The sequence below is a fragment of the Dermochelys coriacea genome, chromosome 7 (genome assembly GCF_009764565.3).
Source record: "Dermochelys coriacea isolate rDerCor1 chromosome 7, rDerCor1.pri.v4, whole genome shotgun sequence".
Taxonomy (NCBI): Eukaryota; Metazoa; Chordata; order Testudines; family Dermochelyidae; genus Dermochelys; species Dermochelys coriacea.
In genome coordinates this window covers 37,441,757-37,467,259 of record NC_050074.1, presented here as the reverse complement: position 1 = coordinate 37,467,259, position 25,503 = coordinate 37,441,757, and the positions used below count along the sequence as shown (strand labels likewise).

Below are 25,503 nucleotides of genomic sequence, written 5' to 3'. Positions count from 1 at the left end.
ACCTGGAACAGTGAATAGCACCCACAGTCTTGTTTTGGGTGCACACAATTAACTGCTTCTACATGCAGAACTCCATGGAAGCCTCAGAAGGCTGTGCCTTGCTGCACCTATCCTACAGTGCCTAGCACAGCTTTCTGAAGTGAGTGTAGAATGTGGTTTATCATGGAGATTAGTGCCTGTTGACACATCTGTTTTTGTTTCTGCCTAGGTCGAACAGTTCTGTCCTGCATCTGATTTGTGCAGGAGCTGCAAGGGGAGAACCCCTGTCGTGCTGTCACACACATGGAAGATGTCACATTGATGAGTTTGCATCATATTTCTTGCTCTCACATACAAAATGCTATGGCCCTTGAGATGATGGTCTCGGGCAGAGTGTGTGTGTGCGCCCGGATGGCATGACATCTGTGTGTCAGAGAGACAAGGCGGGTGAGGTAATATCCTTTATTGGACTAACTTCTGTTTATGAGAGACAAACTTTCAAGCCACAGAGAACTCCTCTTCAGGTCTAGGAAAGGCACTCATAGTATCACAGCAAAATGCAAGGGAACAGATCGTTTAGTTTAAATTTATTGTTTGACCCAGTGTCTCACTCCCAGGTGCAGTGTTGTGTAGCTTTTCTTTGCGGATGAGGACTGATAGGTCAGATATAGAGTAATCGCTTTGTGAAAAGCATTCTCCCACAGGTGATTTTGTTTTTTATCACTTTCCTGTGTGAGTTCATTCAAGTGATTAATGATTGTCTTGTTACACCCACATAGTTGTTGTTGGACCACTTAGTGCACTGGTATACCACATGTTGTGATAGGCCCATGGATCTTGAAAGGTGTGTTGTGGGGAGTGTTGATCACAGTAGCAGTGGAGATATGTCTGTAGGTTTTGCATCCGGTGCTGCTTTGAGTTGTTTTTTTCCCTCACAAAATATTTTTTAAAATTTCACTCAGAGTTTAAATTCATTACTCTGATAGACACTAAAAATCCTGGACTGAAGAGAGAGAGACTGGATTTTTGGCTTCTTACAACACTGTAATTAGCTAAGGCCAGGTTTATAGTACAGACTTGCATGGGTTTAACTACGTTGCTCAGGGGTGTGAAACATTCAACCTAATCCCCAGTGAAGACAGTGCTATGTTGCTAGGAGAGCTTCTTCCATTGCCATAGCTACTCCCTCTCCTGGAGATGGATTAAATATGCTGATAAAATGTTGCATAGCAGCTTCTCCTAAATTTAGTCCAGGCCTAACCTCTTCTTTTTGTCCTATAACTACAGGGGTGGAAGCAGGCTAGTCTTCCTTGACTGGTTCCTTACAATATGTGCTTGCATTTTGCTCTGATGTTGGGAGTCCCTTTCCCTGAAGGCGAGCTGGTCCCTCCGCCTTGTCTGGCTAATACCCTGAGACCCCCAGGGCTACACCTCCATGTGAATGCATCCGATGAAGTGAGCTGTAGCTCACGAAAGCTTAGGCTCAAATAAATGTGTTAGTCTCTAAGGTGCCACAAGTCCCCCTGTTCCTTTTACCTCTATGTGTGTCGCACTCGGGGGGGGGGGCACCCAACCTGAGCTCGGTGCATGGAGGGACTGGGCCCCCCCGGCAGCACAACTCCCCCTACCCATCAGCTGTGGGGCAGGGTCGGCTCCTGACGGGATCCAAAGCGGAGCCCACCTCCGCTGTGGGTGGAGCTAGGGGCCGTGACCCCGGCAGGGTTGCCAGCGGCGTCGAGGGAGGGAGGGAGGGGGCGGGAGACAGGCCCCGCCCCTTGTCGCTGGCGTGGGCGGCAGGGCGGGGCCAGGGGACCGAGTTTGCTGAACCGGCCGCCGCCGCCGCGGCTCTTAGGCAGGGGCGGGCGAGCGGGCGGGCTGTGGGCCTCGCGCGCGCTCTTGGGGCCATGCGGAGGGTGCTGCCGCTGCTCCGCAGCTGGCTCGGGGGGCGGCCGGCCGGGCCCACGGGACTCGGCGGGCTCTGCAACGCCGCCGCCGCCGCCGCTGCCGCCGGCCTCGCCGCGCCACCCCCCGGGGAGAGCGGAGGCGGCACCAAGGTAAGCGGGGTGCAGGGCTCCGGGGCGCCCCGGGTGCGGCGTCGAGGCGCGGGGAGCAGCCGCCTCCGCACCCCGGGGCAGAGGGCTCGTGGCGCGGGGACAGGCGGCGGCATCCCCCGGGGGCTCGGGGGCGGGGAGCTCTTCTAGCTCGCACCGGCTGAGCGCATGGAGCCGGGCGATCCCCGCGCAGCTGAGCGGTGGCCGGGGAGGATGCTCGGGCCAGCTCTGCCCCATCCCCCCGGCTGCGCTTTATCATGGCTCGGAAGGGAACCGGAGTGAAACCGAAGCAGCTCGAATCTGAGCTGTCCCCGCTGAGGTTTGACACCGTCCCGAGAACAGGGATGCTCGTGGGGTGCGCAAGCGTCTGGAGGGTTTCTTCTCTTTTGGCACGCTGTCATGTGGGTGAGCAGCTCTGTCCTGTGGCTATAAGACTGTAATGATGCATACTGGTGTTGACAGGCACTCTGCATGTTCATGAAGCTTTGGGATAGTGCCTCACGGGTATATATTGCTGGACGGTGTAATTATGTGCATAGATAGTCGACTGAAGCTAATGTGAGTAGCTGATATGCAAGAATAACGGAAATCCTCTTTGCTAGTGCCTTCTTGATAGTGATGGTATCGGTTATGGATTCGCAAAGCTATTAAGCATCTATTGTCAAGTGCTGCTAAAGTAAAAATGTAATTTTCAAGCAACAGGAATATTCTAATAATCTTTGTAACCTTGAAATTGATGGACAATAACAAAATGCTTGTATCGTAATTACACTAATGAGAACATTTTCTGTTGTACTTCTCTCATGTTTTGTTGTGGTCTATAAATATCCAGGGAGTAAGAATTGCAAAGCAAAATAGTTCTGGTACTCAAAAGATTCATGGAAGTGCTTGTAAAACTGAGAGATGTGCTCCTGTTCAAACACAGATATGTGGAAGTGAAACATAAGTACTTGAGGGAGTCTTCTTTGCAAACGTTCACAGTCTGATCTTCCAATATGATGCCAAACAATAATGTTATGCTAGAGGTGATAGTAATGGTATATAAACAGGCTTACATGGTGGAAATTACCCCTCTGGCCCCCTCCCCCCAGTAACTATTAGCATGGTGGTAGGTAAGTGAATAGTTTCAGATTTTTGTACAAATTCATTATGGCTTAAATGTAATAATAAATGGAAGTTGTCTGCAAAAACCTAGTGTGAGCTGCAGTTGAACTTGTTTTAGAATATTGAACAAAATATGTTCTTGTTCAAAATCTGAGGTAGAATATATGCTGTCTGGCTGTAGTCTTTGATACATCTGTTTATATAATAACAGTTTCAGTGGTGAGGACTTAGTTGTTACCAGTATAAATAGGCTTTAAAAAAAACCAAACCAAACCAGACGTTTCTTGAGCACTGGTCCAAAATTGTACTGTTTCAAAATATGTGAAAGCTCACTAATTAGTGCCATCTTGCAAAACTATATGTACTAAGGGTAAGAAATGGTGTGTTTGGCTTTTTATTTTTGGCCAGAAGAGTAAAGTATTAGGGTTTTATTTTTTATTGTAATGGGTAATAGGCAGGTGAGTAGACTTCTGCCTGTCATCATCTCCGGACTGTATTGTTAGTTTTTTCTTTGGCGGCTCTTGATGTTGATCTTGGATCTGAATGTATCTGGTGCTGTATAGGTGTGTGCATGTCAGTAAGTTAGCAGCGCAGGGGCAGTGGTGGCCATTTACTTCCCAGATACACATGAAAGTCTTTAAAAAGCCAATTTAATCAGATTATTGTTTTAAATATAAATGTACCACAATACAATATTTAGAGAAAGTAATTAAGAAATAGTTAAAATTTTAAAAAAGCAGATGTGAAGAGATTGAGACAAAACTGAAAAAAAAATTCACTCGATTTGAAAATGGAAAGGTGATAGGACAGAAAGGTTCAAGCAACTCAGATATTTTGTAAAGTATGGTTTTGAACTGACTGACAGGAAAGATTGAGGGTAGGCTGATGTTTTCCACATGTACCAAGGAAACAGGGTAGGTGACAGTGGTCTGCTCAACTGAGACCCTTGGAGGTCATGAAGAAGGGACAGTCATCAAGGGAGGAGGAGATGATGTGGATAAGCACCTCAGCAAATTTTTTTTTGTTTTAACATTGCCTTCAGCTTCGGGTACCTAAGCTAGAAATGTGACCTTTCAGTGGATTTCTGTTTGTAATTATTTAATTTTTAAATTGTGCCATAAGAGTATGCGTTCCTTGACAGACCATTTATAGGAATTGCTTTGTCACTTCCTGGGGTAGGTAAGCTGTGTGCAGGAGACCCAGGGAATGAAGAGCTCCTTCTCCAGCTGCCACCTTTTTCTTGATCTGGTCTCTGGCATTGACCAGCAAAAGTAGCTCACCAGAGCCTGATGGACCACACTGAAGCTCCTATTTAAAATACTGACTTACGAAATTAGACTTTAGATCAGATAATTTTTATACTGTGTGCTAGATCTCAACAAGCTTAATGCAATTAATTTAGTCATCGCTCTCCTTTTTTCTGTCATGCTGAAAATTGGTTTTAAAAAAAGTCATTTTTGAATTCAGTCATCTCTATTTCTGAAGTTTTATGATTTGGAACTCTCCCGTTCTAATCACTTCAGATATCTGAAGAAGAAAATCTACCTTGATCCAGCTCTCAGTTTTGAGGCTGTTGTTCTTTTATTTTTTTTTTTAGTTGGCGATAGAGGGCAGAAAAATCATGCCCATAATGGAAACTTAATTGAAACTTGTAACTGTGGAATGCTGCTCTACAAGGCATTTTACCCATAGTAAAAGGGGTTTTCAAATTTTGACCCTACAAGTTGCCATACATTTCAAGGCAATACTTCTGCTCTGCCTTCCAAAACATTAATTTAAATCGTTTGATATTTTTTCTTAATTTTTCCTTCTGTTTGCTTACATAAATCTTACTTTTATACCCTGTGCTTAACACAGTCACTCTTAAGCTATAGAGAGAGTGAAAGTCTTAGAGCAGTAGTGAGAGGAAATAGGTGAGATGGGGAAATACAAAGCAAGTGGTTTATATCTTTTTTTTTTTTTTCAATATAATGGGGAGGAGACAGAGCAGGTCAGTCAATATTAGAAGCGGGTAGTGAGTAGTCAGGACTGCTGAGTAGATGGATGGGGCAGAGAAGTAGGGAAGAAGTAGTCAGTTTTGCTATCATGGCTGTGTCTGCATGAACCTTCTGCTGTCACTGATGGAACTGTACTAATGTTAGTGCAATGGTGGGAGATTTAAGAATATTGCAAGTGTAGATGAGGCTAAGGGATCTAGAAAACCATTAGACACAGAGATGAAAATTTGAATTGCTATCTACTTCACATTCACTAACTGTCCTTAGAGCAGCATTTCTCAAATGTGGCCACTGTGGCCACCAGGGGCTTTTCTTGCAGCCACAGCCTCCTGGGCTGTGATTGGGTGAGGGGGGGGGAAGAGAGCAGTGACTCCTCTCCAGGGGGAGCAGTGGGGGTTGGGCCTTGCCCCCCTCTGAAGACACAAACACTGGAGGTGTAAGCAGCTGGTGAATCTCTCTCTTCACAGCAGCAGATTTGCTATCTAGCAAGTTTAAAAAAAAAAAAAAAAAAAAAGCAACCAAAAAAGCAAAAGAAACAACAACAAAAAAACAAGAACATGCAAAGCACCCTATTTGTGTTTCTATTCTGTTTAGGTCCAATAAAGAATAGAGACCACTATATATTATTTTTATTACTGAGTCGGAAAAAACCCTACGTAAATAAATTACAATGATTTGGACACGTATATGTGCATATTTATTTGTTTTTTCCAAAGTTAATTAAGAATTTTAGGAAAAATTGTCAGCGCAGCCACCAGCAAGAGTTGGTGGCTGCACTATGAGGCCACCAAAAATTTTGTTGTGAGAACCCCTGCTTTAGAGGCCTCTCAAAATAAAGCAAAAGAAACTGGTGCCTTTTTGAAATTACTATCTTTAAATGAGTTGTCAGGACCATACTGTACACTTGTTGCAATTTATTAGTTAATGAGCTGAAGAAGTCATGAAGAGAAGCTATATTTGGGTGTGCAGCCAGAAGTAGCCTTCAGCCAAAAAACTTCAGATGTCTAATCTTCAATGTTTTGGAGCAGAACTGGGATTAAGAAAGAAGTGTGTTACAGATTGAACCATCAGTGTTAACAACTCTAGCAGCTAAGTCTTCAGAGGAAACACTGGTTTTCAAATGCTGTATAAAATGGCTCAAATCAACTCCTCCGGTAACCATAACATTAAGTAGGTTGTGCTTAGTCAACTGTGCTCCTGTTGTCATCACTTTACTCAGAGAAGATCAGTGCTTCAGCTGCAGTATAATTCACTTTTAAAGTCTTGAGCCTAATTTATTTTAAGTACGTTCCTTAAGTCAAAAATATAATTTGCTTTTCCCTTGCCAATATCTGCCACAGTTGGTGAGCCTTCCCTACTGAAGGAATAGCCATTTTCATCCACTGATAAGCTGCTGTATTTCTACCTGTTATGAACCAGTGATTATCTAAAGCTTCCTAAAAATCTATCATGAGGTTTGGCAACCAATCTAATGAAAAGATTAAGGATTTGCTAATAAAGCAGGATTCTGTGTGCCAGTCTTATGACAGTGCAGTCAATTTTTGCATTGTTCACTTGATCTTGCAAAAAAAAAAAAAAAAAAAGGAAGAAACTAAGAATTGTACTTGCATTTTCTTGTGCTGTTTGAGTATCATAGTCTGCATTTCCCCTCCTTGTTCTCGTAGCACTGCTTGATGAAGTGGACATTGTCAGGAGAGAGTTCTTGTGTTTTGTAAAGGAAAAATTAAACTCATACATTTTATAGTTTTACAGTCTTGAGTATTCAGTACTTTTATATATGCTCTTTCTGTGTATTTAGCAGCAGGCAGTTTAAACAGCAAAATCTAACTTTGAATAAATCAACATTCTTTGCTTTAAAACTGATCTTCCCCGTTCTTCCCTTTCCCTTTTTAATCTTGTTCTGTAGGCACACTTGTCAATGATTTCACTTGTGAACATCCCTCAATCTGCTGGCAATGCTCCTACTTATACAGCCCAAAATGCCGTTAGCCTTCTTGGCAACAAGGGCACACTGTTGACTCGAATCCAGGTTCTCGTTCACTGTAACCCCTAGGTCCTTTTCTGCAGAACTGCTGCCTAGCCGTTTGTTCCCTAGTCTGTAGCGGTGCATGGGATTCTTCCGTCCTAAGTGCAGGACTCTGCACTTGTCCTTGTTGAACCTCATCAGATTTCTTTTGGCCCAATCCTCTAATTTGTCTAGATCCCTCTGTACCCTATCCCTACCCTCCAGCATATCTACCACTCCTCCCAGTTTAGTGTCATCTGCAAACTTGCTGAGAGTGCAGTCCACGCCATCCTCCAGATCATTAATGAAGATATTGAACAAAACCAGCCTCAGGACCGACCGTTGGGGCACTCCGCTTGATACCGGCTGCCAACTAGACCTGGAGCCATTGATCGCTACCCACTGAGCCCAATGATCTAGCCAGCTTTTATCCACCTTATAGTCCATTCATCCAGCCCATACTTCTTTAACTTGCTGGCAAGAATACTGTGGGAGACTGTATCAAAAGCTTTGCTAAAGTCAAAGAATAACATGTCCACTGCTTTCTTCTCATCCACAGAGCCAGTTCTCATCATAGAAGGCAATTAGATTAATCAGGCATGACTTACCCTTGGTGAATCCATGCTGACTGTTCCTGATCACTTTCCTCTCCTCTAAGTGCTTCAAAATGGATTCCTTAAGGACCCGCTTCATGATTTTTCCAGGGACTAAGGTGAGGCTGACTGGCCTGTAGTTCCCTGGATCCTCCTTCTTCCCTTTTTTAAAGAGGGGCACTGCATTAGCCTTTTTCCAGTCGTCCGGGACCTCCCCCGATCGCCATGAGTTTTCAGAGATAATGGCCAATGGCTCTTGAATCACATCCGCCAACTCCTGTAGCACTCTCGGTTGCAGCACGTCCGGCCCCATGGACTTGTGCTCGGTTAACATGCATGGTTAGTTTAGATGAGCTAAAAAATGAGAGAGGAACTTTCCTGCTTAACTCAACCAATGACATGGATTAGGAAGACATTTCCCCTATGGGCATTTCATAACTGTCTATTATGGAGTTTCTTGTGCCTTCCTTTCAAGCCTGTGTTATGGTCAACTGTAGGAGATAATATGCATAGATGGACTGCTGCCCTCATCAAAATTCCAGTTCATACTGGACAGTATTCTGTCTTGACCAGTGGCCAATTCCAGATGCTCAGAGGAAGGTGAAGGAAACCCATAATTTCTAAGAGGAAAAGACAACAGTGTATATTGACTTGGAGGGTCCGCAGGTAGTCTAGTTTTCTATCCATCTGTGGGAGTTGACCTCACCCCTCCACCTTTGCGTGTCTCTCAGGTTTTGACTCCTGATCCAGGATCAGCCCACCACCAATTAGGGAGTGGGTGCTGTTATGCTTCAACTCTAAAGTCATTGTCTTCCAGTTTTCTTCAGAAAGCAACCCAGTTCTTCCTTCCCCTGTTGGAGAATGTGTAGGTTTCTAGGACTTGATGGAACTGCCGTACCATACCTTGACCTACTTACTATGCTTCTTTTAGTCAAAGATAACTGATCTAGCATGGGACTCCTGGCTGCATGGGTAGGTCTGTGGACATTTCTCCCCACTCTGTTTGTAGAGGATCAGACAACATTCAAGGTGCTCTGTGCAACTGAAGTGGTCAGAATGGAAGTTGGTTGCTCTCTTGCTTAGTGTCTCTCATCAATTCATTCATCTATTCTAATGTCCCTCTGGGAAAGCCCCATAAGCTTTTGTTGCTCTTCCACACTTAGCCAGTCAAGCTCTCCAAACACCTCTAGCTCTTTAGGGAATGGATGGCCACTTCATCTTCTCTGGACCCCTTCCTAAATTTCTGCTGCAGGAAGAAAAGGGCTTTCTCCTCAGAGGGACGCCATAGATTTTGAGCAGGAAAAGGATCCTGAGCCATATTATCTGCCCCTCTCATAAGACCTGGAGTCTCTTATCTCCTATGATTTTATCACTTTGGAGCTGAAACACCCTAGAGGTTTGCTAAAAAGAAATGCTTTTGCAGAGGAAGTCCTCTCATTTCTGTCCTTCTGAATGTCCTTAGTGTGACGGGGCAAGGCCAGATGGCTATAGAAAAGCAGTGGGAGATGGATATATTAGCTCCAGGCTAAACAAATCCCTGGTACCAGGATAAGTGAAATGGCAGCTGCTTCAGGTCAATTAAGACACCTGGGGCCAATTAAGAACTTTCCAGAAGGCAGGGAGAAGGCTAGGTTGATTGGGACACCTGAAGCCAATCAGGGGCTGGCTGAAAATAGTGAAAAGCCTCCCAGTTAGTCAGGTGGGTGTGCATGTCAGGAGCTGTGGGAGGAAGTTGTGCTGTTGGAGAGGCTGATATAGTACACACCATATCAGACACAAGGAAGGAGGCCCTGAGGTAAGGGTGAAGTGGAGCTTGAGGAAGTGAGGGCTGCTGTGGGGGAAGTAGCCCAGAGAATTGTACATGTTATATTTCTAAAAGGTCAGCTACCATAGCTGATACTATAAGGGTCCCTGGGCTGGAGCCCGGAGTAAAAGTTGGCCAGGCTACTCCCCTCCCCCCCATCTTTGCCCCCCGATTAATCACTGAGCCTGGGAGACAACAGAGACTGTGCAAGGAAGGATAACTTCTCCTTACCTCCCTCACTGGCTTATGATGAAAATGGCTCAGTAGACTGTGACCCTTGTCTCTAGAGAGAGAAGAGTTACGTGCAGGGTCACAGTGAGCCTCTGAGGCTAGCGAAATCCACCAGGAAACTCGGGACCCACGGAGGCAAGGACAGAGCTTTGTCACATTAGCCAGGAATGGGAGTATTAATTGTGGTGGAATTTAGAAGCAGTTATCCTGTTCCGTCATCAGAGGGTAAACAATTGTATCTTTATTAGTTATGCGTAGGAGTCCTAGTTATGGGTCATGCTTTCATTGTGCTAGACGCATTACAAAAACATATCCATACTCCTGAGGGAATTCTGTGCCTAAAAATTCTGTGCACAATATTTTAAAATTCTGCATATTTTATTTGTCAAAATAGCACAATATAGTCACACCAGTTTCAATTATTTTGGTAATTTATTTCAAAATACCTGTCGGCAAGTATGTCTGTAACAATACAGACCAAAAAAAAAAAAACATTTAGGAAATGTTTTTCAACAAATAGATTCCTTACTAGGCTTATTAATACAGAACTTTGAGTAATTCATTTAAACATATTTCCCACACCCCTCAAAAGCAGTGTGCAGGCTTGGGGGAGTCAGGTAACAGAGGAGCTGAGGGAGAGGGAAGGAGTGTGGGAGTGAAGCTGGAGGGTTGTTGGATGGAGGTGGCAGAAATATGGAATACGTTTTTTTTTTTGTTTTGTTTTTTTTGAGGGGTGGAAGAGGGAGTGTTAGGGAGTTGGGAAACCTCCCCCATCCAGACCCTGGCTGACCCTCAGCCTCTCCCATTCAATCAGGCACATCTGCCTCTGTCTCCATGTGGTCCTGCAACACCCTTCCCATTCAGTCCCTGATTCAGTGCTGTCATCCCACTAGCTCCTGAGCCTGTGCTCCAGTCTGTCCCCTGACTACCCTTCTGAACCCCAGTCCATGACCCCCTAAGCAGCCCCATGTGCCCCACTCTGTCTGTCCTGACCTGGCTTGGTGGCAGGGTGCTCTGATGAACGCATCCAGCTGCTGGCTGTTCTTGTGCCACAGCAGTCTCTGGTGGGTGAAAGGCAGAACTTCAGCACTTCTCAGGCAGAATGTATTTTCGGGGCGGAGGGGAAATCTGTGCTGGACATGAATTCTGCATGTGTGCAGTGGTGCAAAATTCCCCCAGGAGTAATAACAGAGAGACAGTCCTTGCCCCAGAAAGCTTATCTATTCCCAGCCTGCATCTGTTTGTCCTTTCACACACACCCCCTTTTTTCCTGTTCTTGCCACAGACACCATCAGCTTTTCTCCCTTTCAGTTCTCAGAGAATGGAACCTGAACCAAAAAGTCTTCTGGATGCACTATCCCCTGAATCCCATATCGCTTGGTTTACAATTCTCACTTTTGCTTCTGGGTGCTCACCTTTAAGAGTAAAGGGTATAGGTGCATTCACTTGAGATGGGGTGAAAGAGCTGTGATATATTTTCCCTTTGTTTCTCCTTCATTTACTAGATTCTGAAAATCAATATTGCATTACTGCAGTCCTTTCAGCTGGCAGAGATGCAATATTGGTGATGATGAAGTGGCCGAGGCAGATGAATTTTTAAAAAAATCACAAGTTCGTGGTTCTATGCCAGGTGCTATTAAATATGCTTGAAACTTCTTGGTTCTCTGCATTCTTTGTCTAACAGAATGAAATGGATTCTTCAAACCACAGCTAATGGTGATACTTAAGTCTTCTAGAATCCAAGTCAGAGTCTTATTCAATGAATCTCTCAACAGTGATGTTAAAGGCTGATGTGTAGATGATTTTGGGACTTCCTTGTACCTGTGCTTGGCCAGTAATCCATTAAGGGAAGATCTGCTGGTTGACCTAAATTCTTCTTTTTGTAAATTACTTAACAGCTGTCTGCCCTCCAAAAGAGTAAAATTGGCTTTAGGGAGTGTGACAAAGTTCCTGCTCTACCTTGGTGAGTCTTGTGCTTTTTGGCAGATTTGCTCGCCTTGGAGCTTCACAGCAGCCCTTAGCTTGGCCGTTTTTCTGAATTCACAGTCCAGGTCAACTCCTCCTGTGTCTGACCAGGAGTTGGGAGGATTTGGGGGGAACCCGGGCCCGCCCTCTACTCCGGGTTCCAGCCCAGGGGCCCTGTGGAATGCAGCTGTCTAGAGTGCCTCCTGGAACAGCTGTGCAACAGCTACAACTCCATGGGCTACTGCCCCATGGCCTCCTTCCAACACCTTCTTTATCCTCACCATAGGACCTTCCTCCTGGTGTCTGATCATGCTTGTACACCTCAGTCCTCCAACCGTCTGTGTTCTCACTCTCAGCTCCTAGTGCCTCTTGCTCCCAGCTCCTCACGTGCACAACACAAACTGAAGTGAGCTCCTTTTTAAAACCCAGATGCCCTGATTAGCCTGCCTTAATTGATTCTAGCAGCTTCTTGATTGGCTGCAGGTGTTCTAATCAGCCTGTCTGTCTTAATTGTTTCCAGAAGGTTCCTGATTGTTCTGGAACCTTCCCTGTTACCTTACCCAGGGAAAAGAGACCTACTTATTCTGGGGCTAATATATCTGCCTTTGATTACTCTCCTGTAGCCATCTGGCCTGACCCTGTTACAGGAGATGGAATGCATATTGAGATGAAGCGAAGTTTTCATAATTAATCTTGCGTAACTGAAAAAAATATAGCTCATAACTGAAAGGATTCTAACGCCTTAGCTTTCAGAATTAAGATTGCCATGCATCAGCATTACATTCACCAGAAAAGATAAAGAACAGCCTATTAAAGAAATACATCATTATTTAATAACTACAGTATATTAGTTATTTAGTAAGGCTTCATGACTTCTTAAAAATGCATGTAACTGTGTTCACTCAAGCTGCTCCTAGACTTTCACCTTAACACCTGAAACCATTTTCTTTTTAGATCAAGGAATTATGTACTGAAATGTGTATCAAATACAACAAATGCAGATTTCAGAGTAGCAGCCGTGTTAGTCTGTATTCGCAAAAAAGGAGTACTTGTGGCACATTAGAGACTAACAAATTTATTTGAGCATAAGCTTTCGTGAGCTACAGCTCACTTCATCGGATGCATTCAGTGGAAAATACAGTGGGGAGATTTATATACATACATAGAGAACATGAAACAATGGGTTTTATCATACACACTGTAAGGAGAGTGATCACTTAAGATGAGCTATTACCAGCAGGAAGGGGGGGGAGGAGGAAAACCTTTAGTGGTGATAATCAAGGTGGGCCATTTCCAGCAGTTAACAAGAACGTCTGAGGAACAGTGGGGGTTGGGAGGGGGGAGAAATAACATGGGGAAATAGTTTTACATTATGTAATGACTCATCCACTCCCAGTCTCTATTCAAGCCTAAGTTAATTGTATCCAGTTATTAATTCCAATTTAGCAGTCTCTCGTTGGAGTCTGTTTTTGAAGTTTTTTGTTGAAGGATAGCCACTCTCAGGTCTGTAATCGAGTGACCAGAGAGATTGAAGTGTTCTCTGACTGGTTTTTGAATGTTATAATTCTTGACATCTGATTTGTGTCCGTTTATTCTTTTACGTAGAGACTGTCCAGTTTGACCAATGTACATGGCAGAGGGGCATTGCTGGCACATGATGGCATATATCATATTGGTAGATGTGCAGGTGAACGAGCCTCTGATAGCGTGGCTGATGTGATTAGGCCCTATGATGATATGTGGACAGAGTTGGCAACAGGCTTTGTTGCAAGGATAGGTTCCTGGGTTAGTGTTTCTGTTGTGTGGTGTGTGGTTGCTGGTGAGTATTTGCTTCAGGTTGGGGGGCTATCTGTAAGCAAGACTTGGCCTGTCTCCCAAGATCTGTGAGAGTGATGGGTTGTCCTTCAGGATAGGTTGTAGATCCTTGATGATGCGTTGGAGAGGTTTTAGTTGGGGCTGAAGGTGATGGCTAGTGGCATTCTGTTGTTTTCTTTGTTGGGCCTGTCCTGTAGTAGGTGACTTCTGGGTACTCTTCTGGCTCTGTCAATCTGTTTCTTCACTTCAGCAGGTGGGTATTGTAGTTGTAAGAATGCATGATAGAGATCTTGTAGGTGTTAGTCTATGTCTCTGTCTGAGGGGTTGGAGCAGAATTCATGTCAAGAACAGCACTGCAATGTGCTATGACAATATTAGTTCTAGAATTTAACATTCCTATTTAAAAAGATGACCGTATGAGAATCAGAGAGTTTTTTGTAATAGGATCTCAACAGACGTGGTTATCTAGGGCAGCATTTCCCAAATTGTGCATCAGAAGCCCAAGGGAAGAGAGTATGGTATTGTAGTGAATGTCTCTCTGGGTGGAGAAGTTTGAATTCTTAACACCAAGAAAATCTTTTGACTTTTTTTTTTTTTTAAATAAACAGCTCATGCCTAGTTTAAATAAAATTAACAAAAGGAAAAAAAACCCAAACCAAAACCCACCCTATGTTAAAAGAACTTTTTTTTTTAAGTCAAACTCTCAAAAGTTAGGAAATGCCTTCTTGTGTGTGCATTTTGATTGTCTTGTAATTACATTATAAGCTCCTTCCTCGTTCCGTGCCGAGGATGGACAGTGCTCATTTAAAGAGCAGGTGTTCAAAATATTGAATATCGTCATTGTTCGGTGTGTGGCCCTATGCCTTATTTACTGTATGATAGTCACACTTTGCTTTACCTTCTCATGGGCTATTCCATGCTGCTTATCACTACGGTATCTGAGTGCTTCAGAAATGTGAATGAATTTATTTTCACAACACCCATGTGAGAGGAAGGGGGCGTATGGTATTTATCCCCATTTTACAGATGAAGAATTGAAGCACAGAGATGAATGTGAAAAGTTTCCACTCATTTTGGTTGCTCAATTTTCAGATGCCTCAGTCCTGATTTTTCAGTACTTGGTATTACATAGTACTTCATATGTTCAGAGCACAGCTCCTGTTGACTTCAGCTATGAGTGTGCATTACTTCTGCAGATCAGACCCCAGGTAGCAAGTTTGGGCATCCAAAAAATGAGGAATGCCATTAGTGACCACCTGTAGAAAAATTTGATTTATGTGACTTGTCTTGGAGAACTGGATTCTAGACCTTCCTCTGCTATACAACATTCAGCTGCCTTAGCCATGAGACCATCCTTTCTCTTCCTCCAATCCCCTGCCTCATTCACGATATATCTTCCAATTTCTACAACAGATAAGGAAAGGATCCTACAGATAATGGCCTCCTTTGTTACACAGCTGTGGTTCATTCCCCTTCCGATAGTATGATAGTCTTTAATTATATGATCATAATGCATATGCACTAGAAGGTGATGAGATACACACTTAGTCATGGATTTCACCCAGATTTACTGACAGCAGAGGAATCTAGAGACTCAGGAGTATTTGTTTCAGTCCCAGTCTACTCTTTTCCCTTCCCTCTAATCTGACTTCTTTCCCCTTTGCATTTGAATCAGATGCTTTCTGGGTGTCAGTGAGAGCACAGGATGAGACAGTCTCCCAGCTCTCAGTTCCTGTGCCCAGCTCCAAGCAGCCATTTCAGAGGAAGTCTGGCTTTATCCTTATAGTCCTGGGCTGGAGGGAGTGTGCCCCATCACTGTGTGGGGATGATGGATATGCAGTCATCTCATACACAGGTGCTATGAGGGGATGGAGCATGCTCAGGGAGGACACTTTTCAGATGTTAGCTGCTAAAATCTGAGCATGTGTGAACTACAGTTTTCCAAAAGCTTGTAACTTGGCCAAATTTGGACACATTTTCAAAGCAACAGCAAAAGGCTCATCCCCTGATACAACGGCCACCCCCTGCCAAATTTCAAGTCCCTACACGAAAGCAGGAAGGTGCTAGAGTTGTTCAAAGAGAAAGTCTTCAGAATGTTTTTAACATGAATAAAACATATTTTTCTCCAGCCTCCTTCTTGGAACGGCTGAATCGTTTTGTGTGAAATTTTCCAAAAGCTTCTGTCTGCAGCAGACATCCAGCATGGGAAACTTCAACCCAAATGGTTAAAGGCTAGCAAAGTTATTAGCAATGGAAAATAGGGTCTTGTAATGAGAAGTGCTGGGCAACCTTAATAGGCTACACTATTAGTTCCTTCTATAATACAGTATTTCTTGCATTCAGGAAGGTGAGCACTTGCTGGAGTGGGGTGTGAGAAGGAGGAGCCCTACGTGTTAAGCTGTAGTTCAGTGGTTCTCAAACTGGGTCAAGACCCCAAAGTGGGTCTCAACCCTGTTTAATGGGGTCGCAAGGGCTGGTTTAGACTTGCTGGGGCCCGGGACCAAAGCTGGAGCCCTAGGGCTTCAGGCCTGGGTGACGGGGCTTAGATTACAAGCCCCCCTGCCTGGGGCTGAATCATAGAAGGTTAGGGTTGGAAGGGACCTCAGGAGGTCATCTAGTCCAATCCACTGCTTGAAGCAGGACCAATCCCCAATTTTTGCCCCAGATCCCTAAATGGCCCCCTCAAGGATTGAACTCACAACCCTGGGTTTAGCAGGCCAATGCTCAAACCACTGAGCTATCCCTCCCCCTGAGGCGGTGAGGCTTAGGCTTTGGTCCCCGCTCCTGGGGCCATGTAGTAATTTTTGTTGCCAGAAAGGGGTCGCAGTGCAATGAAGTTTGAGAACCCCTGCTATAGTTTAATGTGCCTGGAAACAGGGTGTATCAAACATCGCAAGGGAAAACTTAATATCTAAATGTTGTGTAAAATGAACACTCTGCTGCACTTGCTGTCACAGCCCACCCACCATGATAACCACATTTGCTTTGTATTATGTTTTGTTGGTGATGGAAAGCACCAGTCTTCTCATTAGACACACGTACAAAATACTGATAAATATTCAGATCAGGGAAAAAACACAGCTTCCACCACTCTACAGAGAACCTATCTCTCCCTGGCACAAAAAACTAACTGACTCTGGAGTGTGTACTTTACATCTCCTTGTGCCTGTTTTGCTGAATTTGGGCCAAAGTTCTGAAATATTTTGAAACTTATTCTTATTTGTAAGAATCCCTAGGGAGGTCAGTTATTTGGGCAGTAAAAAGGGGCTTGTGATGGGGAAAATTTTTTGCACCCCTAATTTTGGCAGTTGTGTTTCCATAACCATAAGACATGTTGCAGTGTCTGGTTTTATCTGTGTTGCACCTGGTGCATGGAATGAGATGACCCATTCACAGAACTCAAGATGGTCACACAGCTTTTCTTGGTTTGTATCTAAGCTTTATTGAATGTGTGCAGTGATGGAAATAATTACATATTTTTTTCTTGTTACAGCCCAACATACCTACCTTTGGCTTTCTCTTCGACATTGATGGGGTACTGGTACGAGGAAAGACTCCAATTCCTGCAGCGCAAAAAGCCTTTCAAAAGCTAGTTAATTCTCAGGGACAGTTCTTGGTGCCTGTAGTATTTGTCACCAATGCAGGAAACTGCCTTCGTCAGAAGAAAGCTGATCAGTTGTCTCATATTTTGGGAGTGCCTGTGAGTAACGTAAACTTCTTTTAAAGGTTTCAAAATTTTGGTAGAGGAAATGTAATGGGGGAGGATCTTGCATTAAATGCATTTCAGCTATTCAGTTAACAATCTTCTGGTTTTCTTTTTTGCATAAGAGAAAATCAAATATTTTGTAAATCCTTTTGAAATCTTTGGTTGGAAGGAACTATAGAAGTGCAAAGTATTATTATTACTAACTTCTACTAATGGTATTTCTCAATATCAAAGGATACGTTACTATTTTGGTAGTAATTATCTGCCTAAAATTCTGCTCATGCAAACTGATCTCCCGCAGGGACATCAACATCCAAGATGATAACTTGCTCCTAGCTTCTGCCTCTCTCTTGAATGTGAAACACTTCTGTCATGGTATATGACACAAGAAGGAGTGGGCACTGCTTGCCATGGGGTTAAAGTGCATGTTGTGAGTCAAGGGCTAGGTGTTTGAATCCTGCTAAGATCAATGTTTAAAGTTTAGAACAAGATTTTTTTCACTCTGTAGTGATCCTCATTTCAATAGGTGCCATGGACAATATATATTTACAAATAAAATAATATCCTAAAATATTACAGATCACATGGTTAGAGAGAAATTCACTTACTCACGGACAGGATATTGAAACTAAGACAGAGAGGAGTGTAGTGACGTAGCATGGCCCACACAGCAATCTAGTGACGGATCCAGGATTAGAAATAGGGCATTTCTGAGTCCAGAGATTCCATGTTCAGTCTCTTAATGGTGTTTCAATTTGATGATTGTGCAGACCCAGGAGGGAAAAATATGATTTGTGCCCATTCTGAATACAGGAATTCTGTATGCTAAAATGGAGGCTTGCTGTGTGCATTTGTAAGCTAAGACTCAGAGTGCTTTTTCTACCATGTATTGTACAGTATTCTGGCTAGGAAATTTGGGAACCAATTGAATGATGATTGTGGCAGAGGTGGGGAGGCGTATTTTCTGTAGTGACTTTTGGTTAACAGACTGAAATACAGTTTGCATCATTATTGATTAAAACTGGCAAAGACAAAAATGATTTGAAAGCAATACCAAATTCTTATTTTATCCCAAACAGATTTCACAAGACCAGGTTGTGATGTCTCATAGTCCTTTACGGATGTTCAAACGTTACCATGACAAATGCGTTCTGGTGTCTGGGCAAGGACCACTTCTTGATATTGCCAAATAGTATCCTTGTGAAAAGTACGTTTTCTGCTTTTAAGTACTTTCGTTCAGCCAGTTCAGATTATCATGTAGAACAGGTAAAGGCCATCTGTCACTTGAGCAAAAGTACATGGTGTATTTTAGAGGGTGAGGGAATCCTAACACAATGTTCACCTCCTACATTGAAAAGTAATGAAATTGATGTTCTGGTATAATAACCTCCAGTTTTTTTTCACTTACTATTGTATATGTTTAAGGAATATTTTATCATCCTGGCCTAAAACCTAAATGAAAGTGACAAATCACAGCTTAAGGGTTTTGCTTCAGGGATGAGTCTTGAGATGATATAATGCTATTTAACAGATGATGTAATATATCTAAAATCAGTTTATAGAGCCTCACTTTACAGATCCTAACAGATTTGCTGGTCCACTTGTCTCAGGTTATACCAGTTCATGAATGAAATTGTTTGTTAACTTGAATATTTTCAAAAAAAAAAAAAAAAAAAAGCAGAAATGGGCTGCATTTTCAAATTTGAAACTGCCTCTATATTTTTTCTTTTCCTGGGAACCCATAGTTAATATTTAATTTAAATTCACATGATAATGAACACTAACACTATCTTCTATGTCAACTAATGTCCTGCTATAGTGTCTCATTAAAAATTTTGTAATGTATTAGCATGCATTTTACCTGTTCTGTCATGAAGAGGTATAGTAAAACATGACTAATGCCTAACACTGTAAAGGTCAAATGTTTCTTTGAGACGTGAAAGGTGTTGTAGGAACATCAGTGATCTGTATGCTCTGTGACAGGTTTCAGAGTAGCAGCTGTGTTAGTCTGTATTCGCAAAAAGAAAAGGAGTACCTGTGGCACCTTAGAGACTAACACATTTATTTGAGCATAAGTTTTCGTGAGCTACAGCTCACTTCATCGGATGAAGTGAGCTGTAGCTCACGAAAGCTTATGCTCAAATAAATGTGTTAGTCTCTAAGGTGCCACAGGTACTCCTTTTCTGTATGCTCTGTGTGACTATGCTATGTATAACCTGTATGCTCAAAAGGTCTGTTACACTTCCCCCCCATTTTTGTCTCCTCTCCTTCTTTGAATACCTGTGAAGTGGCTTTCCCCTTCCTCCTCCCTCCTGGAATGCTTGTGGGATGAATGGGCTGCTTGAACAGCTGGAAGATCAGAAGAGCTCCCAGGTAGAGAAGGTGTCTGGCACTCTAATTAGGCAGCGATCACACACCCAATGCATAGACACTGCATGAACACTGCCCAAGGTGGAGTGTGACCAACCAGACCCGGCCAAGTCATCTCTAGTCGCAGGCCATGAGGAGCAGGTCCTTAAAAGGGGAAGGGGCCATGTGCTCAGGAGTGCACTCACAAGCTTGTATCTTCCGTGAAGGCCCTTCATCTGGCTCGGCTGGCCAGTGATTCACCACATTGCATTCCATTGTGCCTTGGGAAGACTTACCTTCATTGCACCATCCATCGCTGCGCTGTGGGACACTTACCTTGAAGAATCCTAACATCTCCAGTGCTGTGCCTGTCCTGGGAGCATGAGTATGTGAGTGTGATTTCCCCCCCCCCCCCCGCCCCTTCTTTTGAGCTTAGCTATCAATATAATAAACATACTGCTTTCTGCCAAACTCTGGTGGGTCATTAGTCCTCCCTAAGCTTACTAGCTGGCCCAATTTCGGGTAACAAAAGTTACTAATATTCAATTAAAATGAGATCTAATGAGGGAGACACTGAGCATGGATGTTTGTATTCTTTTTAGTACTTGCTACAAATGTTGGGAAATATGACATGTACATGAGGGATTAGTTTACTTGTCTGGATCTGGCAGAGAGAGAGTAGATATTAAGAAACCATGTGTGTTGGATATTGTACAAGACTGAATTTGAAAATCTATGTAATCTACAGTATAAACCTCAGCTATGATTAGATAATATCTTTACATTGGATAGTCTTATTTTAAAGTATAACTTTTTAACATGTGACTGAGATGATAGTTCTGAAAGAAACAAATTCTGATCATTTAATTTTCAATTGTTAAACATTTTTAACACTTCTTCTGTGCTGTCACATGAAATATGAAAGGAAGTCCATTTAGTATTGAGTGTAGAAACTATGTGCTGCTTTTACACAAATTAAATGGTTTTTGATTAACGAGGGTTGAAATTAATGGGATTTGTCTCCATTTAAGTGCATTGCTACACAAATTGAAAAAATTCTTTTTCAACACAGGAGACATTGCTCTTTCCCCTTTCTTCCTCCTTTCCATTCGTTCCTAAGAAGCAGTGAATTGCTTATTTTAAATACTTGTAGACAGTAATTTAACTACAGAAGTAGCCAAACTGTTTTTGCAAATGATTAACAATTTTAGAATGCGTATTTAACTGGTGTTGCCTTGATTTTTGATTAACTCATTTATGTTTCTCTTTAAACAAAGATAAAAAAAGATATGGCAAGTGTGGTGATTTCTTTCCTTACCTGTGCTGTCCTTGAGGATCTGAACAACACAGGTTAACTGTTTTTACTAGGTGTGTTTGAATAATTTTTAGTTAACTCATGTGATTAACTCAAAAAAATTAATTGCAATTTAAAAAATTAATCGCGATTAGTCACACTGTTAAACAAGAGAACACCAATTGAAATGTATTAAATATTTTTGGATGTTTTTCTACATTTTCAAATATATTGACTTCTATTACAACACGGAATACAAAGTGTACAGTGTTTACTTTATTATATTTTTTCCTACAAATATTTGCACTGTAAATATGATAAACAAAAGAAGTATTTTTTTCAATTCACCTCATACAAGTATTGTAGTGCAATCTCTTTATCGTGAAAGTGTAACTTACAGATGTAGATTTTTTGTTGTTGTTGCATAACTGCACTCAAAAACAAAACAAAAAGTAAAACTTTAGAGCCTACAAGACCACTCAGTCCCACTTCTTGTTCAACCAATCGCTAAGACAAACAAGTTTGTTTACATTTACGGGAGATACTGCTGCCTGCTTATTTACAGTATCACCTGAAAGTAAGAACAAGCGTTCGCATGGCACTTTTGTAGTCGGCATTGCAAGGTATTTACGTGCCAGATATGCTGAACATTTATATGTCCCTTCATGCTTCTGCCACCATTCCAGAGGACATGCTTCCATGCTAATGATGCTCATTTAAAAAAAAAAAGTGTTAATTAAATTAGTGACTGAACTCCTTGGGGGAGAATTGTATGTCTCCTGTTCTGTTCTGCCCACATTCTGCCATATATTTCATGTTCTAGCAGTCTCGGATGATGACCCAGCACATGTTGTTCATTTTAAGAACACTTTCACAGCAGATTTGAGAAAACGCAAAGGAGGTACCAATGTAAGATTTCTAAAAATAGCTACAGCACCCAACCCTAAGTTTAAGAATCTGAAGTGCCGTTCAAAATCTGAGAGGGACAAGGTGTGGAGCATGCTTTCAGGTATCTTAAAAGAGCAACACTCCAATGTGGAAACTACAGAACCTGAACCACCAAAAAAGAAAATCAACCTTCTGCTGGTGGCCTCTGACTCAGATGATGAAAATGAACATGCGTCGGTCTGCTCTGCTTTGGATCATTATCGAGCAGAACCTTCATCGGCATGGATGCATGTCCTCTGGAATGGTGGTTGAAGCATGAGGGGAAATATGGATCTTTAGCACATCTGGCAAGTAAATATCTTGCGTCGCCGGCTACAACAATGCCATGTGAACGCCTGTTCTTACTTTCAGGGGACATTTTAAACAAGAAGTGGGCAGCATTATCTCCTGCAAATTATAACCAAACTTGTTTGTCTGAGCGATTGGCTGAAATAGGACTGAGTGGACTTGTAGGCTCTCAAGTATTACATTATTTTATTTTTGAATGCAGTTATTATTTTATTACATAATTGTACATATGTAATTTCAACTTTTATGATAGAGATTGTACTTCAGTACTTGTATTAGGTGAATTGAAAAATACTATTTCTTTTGTTTTTTACAGTTCAAATATTTGCAATAAAAATAGTGAACATTGTATACTTTGTATTCTGTGTTGTAATTGGAATCAATATATTTGAAAATATAGAAAACATCCAAAAATATTTATTATTGTTGAACAGTGTGATTAATCGCAATTTTTTTAATCGCTTGACAGCCCTAGTTTCTACCATTACTTTCCATCTGAGAATTCTCACAATAGATCTGAAGCACGAAACCCAGAAATATTTTATCCATTTCATACAAAAACTGTCGGGCTCATTGATATGTGACTTGCTTTGCCAGCATTGTAAACTTTATTGATAGAATTTATTGACTTCACACACTTTTAAAATCTGTTAAGCTGTACAAATAAGTATTTTTGGATCCTTAACTGGTGCTTTCCCAGCCTGGGTTTTTGTCAACCTATTACCATTGATATACTGCGTGAGACATACCCTTTGCTGGATATGGTTGACCATGACAGACGGCCTAAAGTTTTGGTGAGTGCATGATTTATGTTGAAACCTTTCTGTGTCTGTTCATTGGCTGACATTCTACTTTTGAAGATTTCTTCTTGGTATAAAATCACAAAATTGGCTTTTTAGTTTACTTTATTCCATTTTGTAATATGTTTTTGACTTTGACTTCATGAGTTCTACTGATGTACTTGTTTCTCTGCAACACTTAAAAAAACTATTCAATATACTTGTCTAACAAGTCAGCTTGGCCAGTACTTTTATTGAAGTTCACATTGACTTTCCAGTATAAAGTCTAGGGCATTTTTTAATTGGTTGACTTGAAAAAAGTGTTGCATTACAGTCTTTGATCTATCTAATATTGAGGAAAACAGGCAAAACTTTGGATTTAATGCAGTTGCCTGACAAATCTGCTACTTTGGAAAGTCTACCAGTTATCTAAGAGAGATGGAGAGGTAACTTCCCCCCCAGCACCCATAAGAATGTGACAGTAGTGGCAAGTTACTACTGCTAAGGTGTGGTGTTGCTTTGATTGTACACTAATGTTTTGCAAATTGTTGCAATCTTTCCAAAGGAACTGTTTGCTTATCTATCCTATTAACTAAAATATATCAAAACAGATACACAGGCGTACATAACAGTGTGTTTGTATTTCTGCTGAATTTCCCTTTCACGCTGAACTTCAGGCATTAGGATCCCAGGCTTGCTATATGAATTGTTTCTTCTTGTGGATTGCCAGATCCCTAGCTGTGACTGCATGCATAGCTGCCTCAGCACAGGGACCCAGCTTTAAGCCAGTACCATTGCCCAAAATTTCTGAATTTGCTGCCATGGATTCTCTTCATAAATTTACTTCAGTGTTATTGCTGTAGTACAACCTGTGAGATGGAGGCACATTGTATGTAAATGGAGCCTTGCTTCAGTTTGCAGTGCTCTCAATTCACTACCTTTCATAAGCTTGCAGAAGAAATCTCTCCTCTTTTATTAAATAGTATTCTTCTTTGTAGTTTCTTAGACTAAAGAATCTTTTTAGGCTAGTTCCTTAATATTTGAAGTACACTCTCTGAAATTCCACTGTCAAAAATAAATTCCTTCTCTCCTTTCTTGAAGTTTCTTGGGAGTTTCCTTGTGTAACAATGTTTCCCCTGCACATTTAATTGTTTGAAGTGTTTTTTCTACTTTAAAAATTTTTTTTTTAAACTCAACAATCTTACTTTAATTTTAATAGGCTGCGAATATCTAAATATTTACTTTTTTAGCAAAAATTGGAGATATAGTAACAGTTCTCCAAAATGTCCTTTTGAGGTGATTCCCCTCAGTCTCCTCCTATTCATCCTGCTCGATCTGTTTCCTTTAAATCTAGGTTATGACTAGTAGAACTGGTCAGAAATTTTCCAATGAAATGTATTTTGTTGGAAAATGCAGATTTGTCTTAACCAAAACTGATAGTGGGGAAGGGTCATTTTGAATGAATCTCCCAATTTTATTTTTTGGCAAAAAGCATTGAAACTATCAAAATGTCCCATTTTAACATTTTCTAAATGAAAGGTTTGTTTTTTGTCAAAACTTCTTTGTTTTGAAATGTTAATTTATACTTGTTAGCATAAATTAAAGGTCTTAATTAAAAGATTGAAACCAAAACATTTTGAAACTGTCAACATGAAATGTTTTGGTTGACCTGATCTGAAATTTTGTTTGGATTATCAGTTCATGAAAGTTTTTGAGATTTTTGCCTTTTTGTCCCAGTTTGGGTCAGGAATATTTTTTTGAAATCCCAAATTCTTTTGGGATCCAACTCTAACAACCAGTTGCCTAACAAAATATAGTACAACATATGCTCCTTTTGAGGCAGGTATAATACAGGCCAAATGGTTGTGCCCTGAAGTCAAAATCTGGCTACTCAGTTAGTAAAATCAGCCCTCGTTTCCCTGATGCCTGCCTTGGAAATGCTTATCCCAAATCTATGATTTCCATTGGAGAATATACAGTATGGCTGCTCAGGAGCTTCAGTCATTTTGTGTGTGTGTGTGTGTGTGTGTGTGTGTGTGTGCGCGCGCGCACACACTCTCTCTCTCGCTCTAAGCCAGTTTTCTACAGCAGGTGATGTTCATGTGGTATCTGTCAAAACAAACCAACAACCCAGGATAGCCTTTGTCTGCCCTCGGAATGGTGCCTTTACTGTATTGTTGACTTGATATACATGTGATACTAACTTAAGTACAAATCTGTTTGTTTGATATATCTGCAAATATGTATTAATGAGAGTTAATTGAAGCCTTTTGTTTTAACTTCTGTCTGTAAAGGTACTAGTTGTTCTCAGGTTTCAGAGTAGCAGCCGTGTTAGTCTGTATTCGCAAAAAGAAAAGGAGTACCCGTGGCACCTTGAGCTGTAGCTCACGAAAGCTTATGCTCTAATAAATTTGTTAGTCTCTAAGGTGCCACGGGTACTCCTTTTCTTTTAGTTGTTCTCAGTCACTCGGTATTTACTGATTACAGAATAAGTTAATTTGCAAACTGGATACAATTAACTTAGGCTTGAATAGAGACTTGGAATGGATGAGTCATTACACAAAGTAAAACTATTTCCCCATGCTATTTCTCCCC

At 41.8% G+C, this 25,503-nt stretch overlaps 1 protein-coding gene across 2 annotated transcripts in view; it reads left to right on the top strand.

Annotated features, from left to right (window-relative positions):
* Positions 1-208: 208 nt before the first annotated feature.
* LOC119858378 (haloacid dehalogenase-like hydrolase domain-containing 5) overlaps positions 209-25,503 on the top strand; it is a 36,790-nt gene continuing 11,495 nt past the window's right edge. Inside the window, exons 1-4 of one of the 2 annotated variants that reach the window (XM_038408860.2) lie at positions 209-431; positions 17,038-17,244; positions 18,330-18,442; positions 22,830-22,923. In XM_038408860.2, coding sequence (XP_038264788.1) covers positions 396-431; positions 17,038-17,244; positions 18,330-18,442; positions 22,830-22,923 — 450 coding nt within the window. In that variant the 5' untranslated portion in view covers positions 209-395. Of the gene's footprint in view, positions 432-1,816; positions 2,034-17,037; positions 17,245-18,329; positions 18,443-22,829; positions 22,924-25,503 lie in introns of those variants that run through there. The other variant, XM_038408859.2, reaches the window with a different exon arrangement.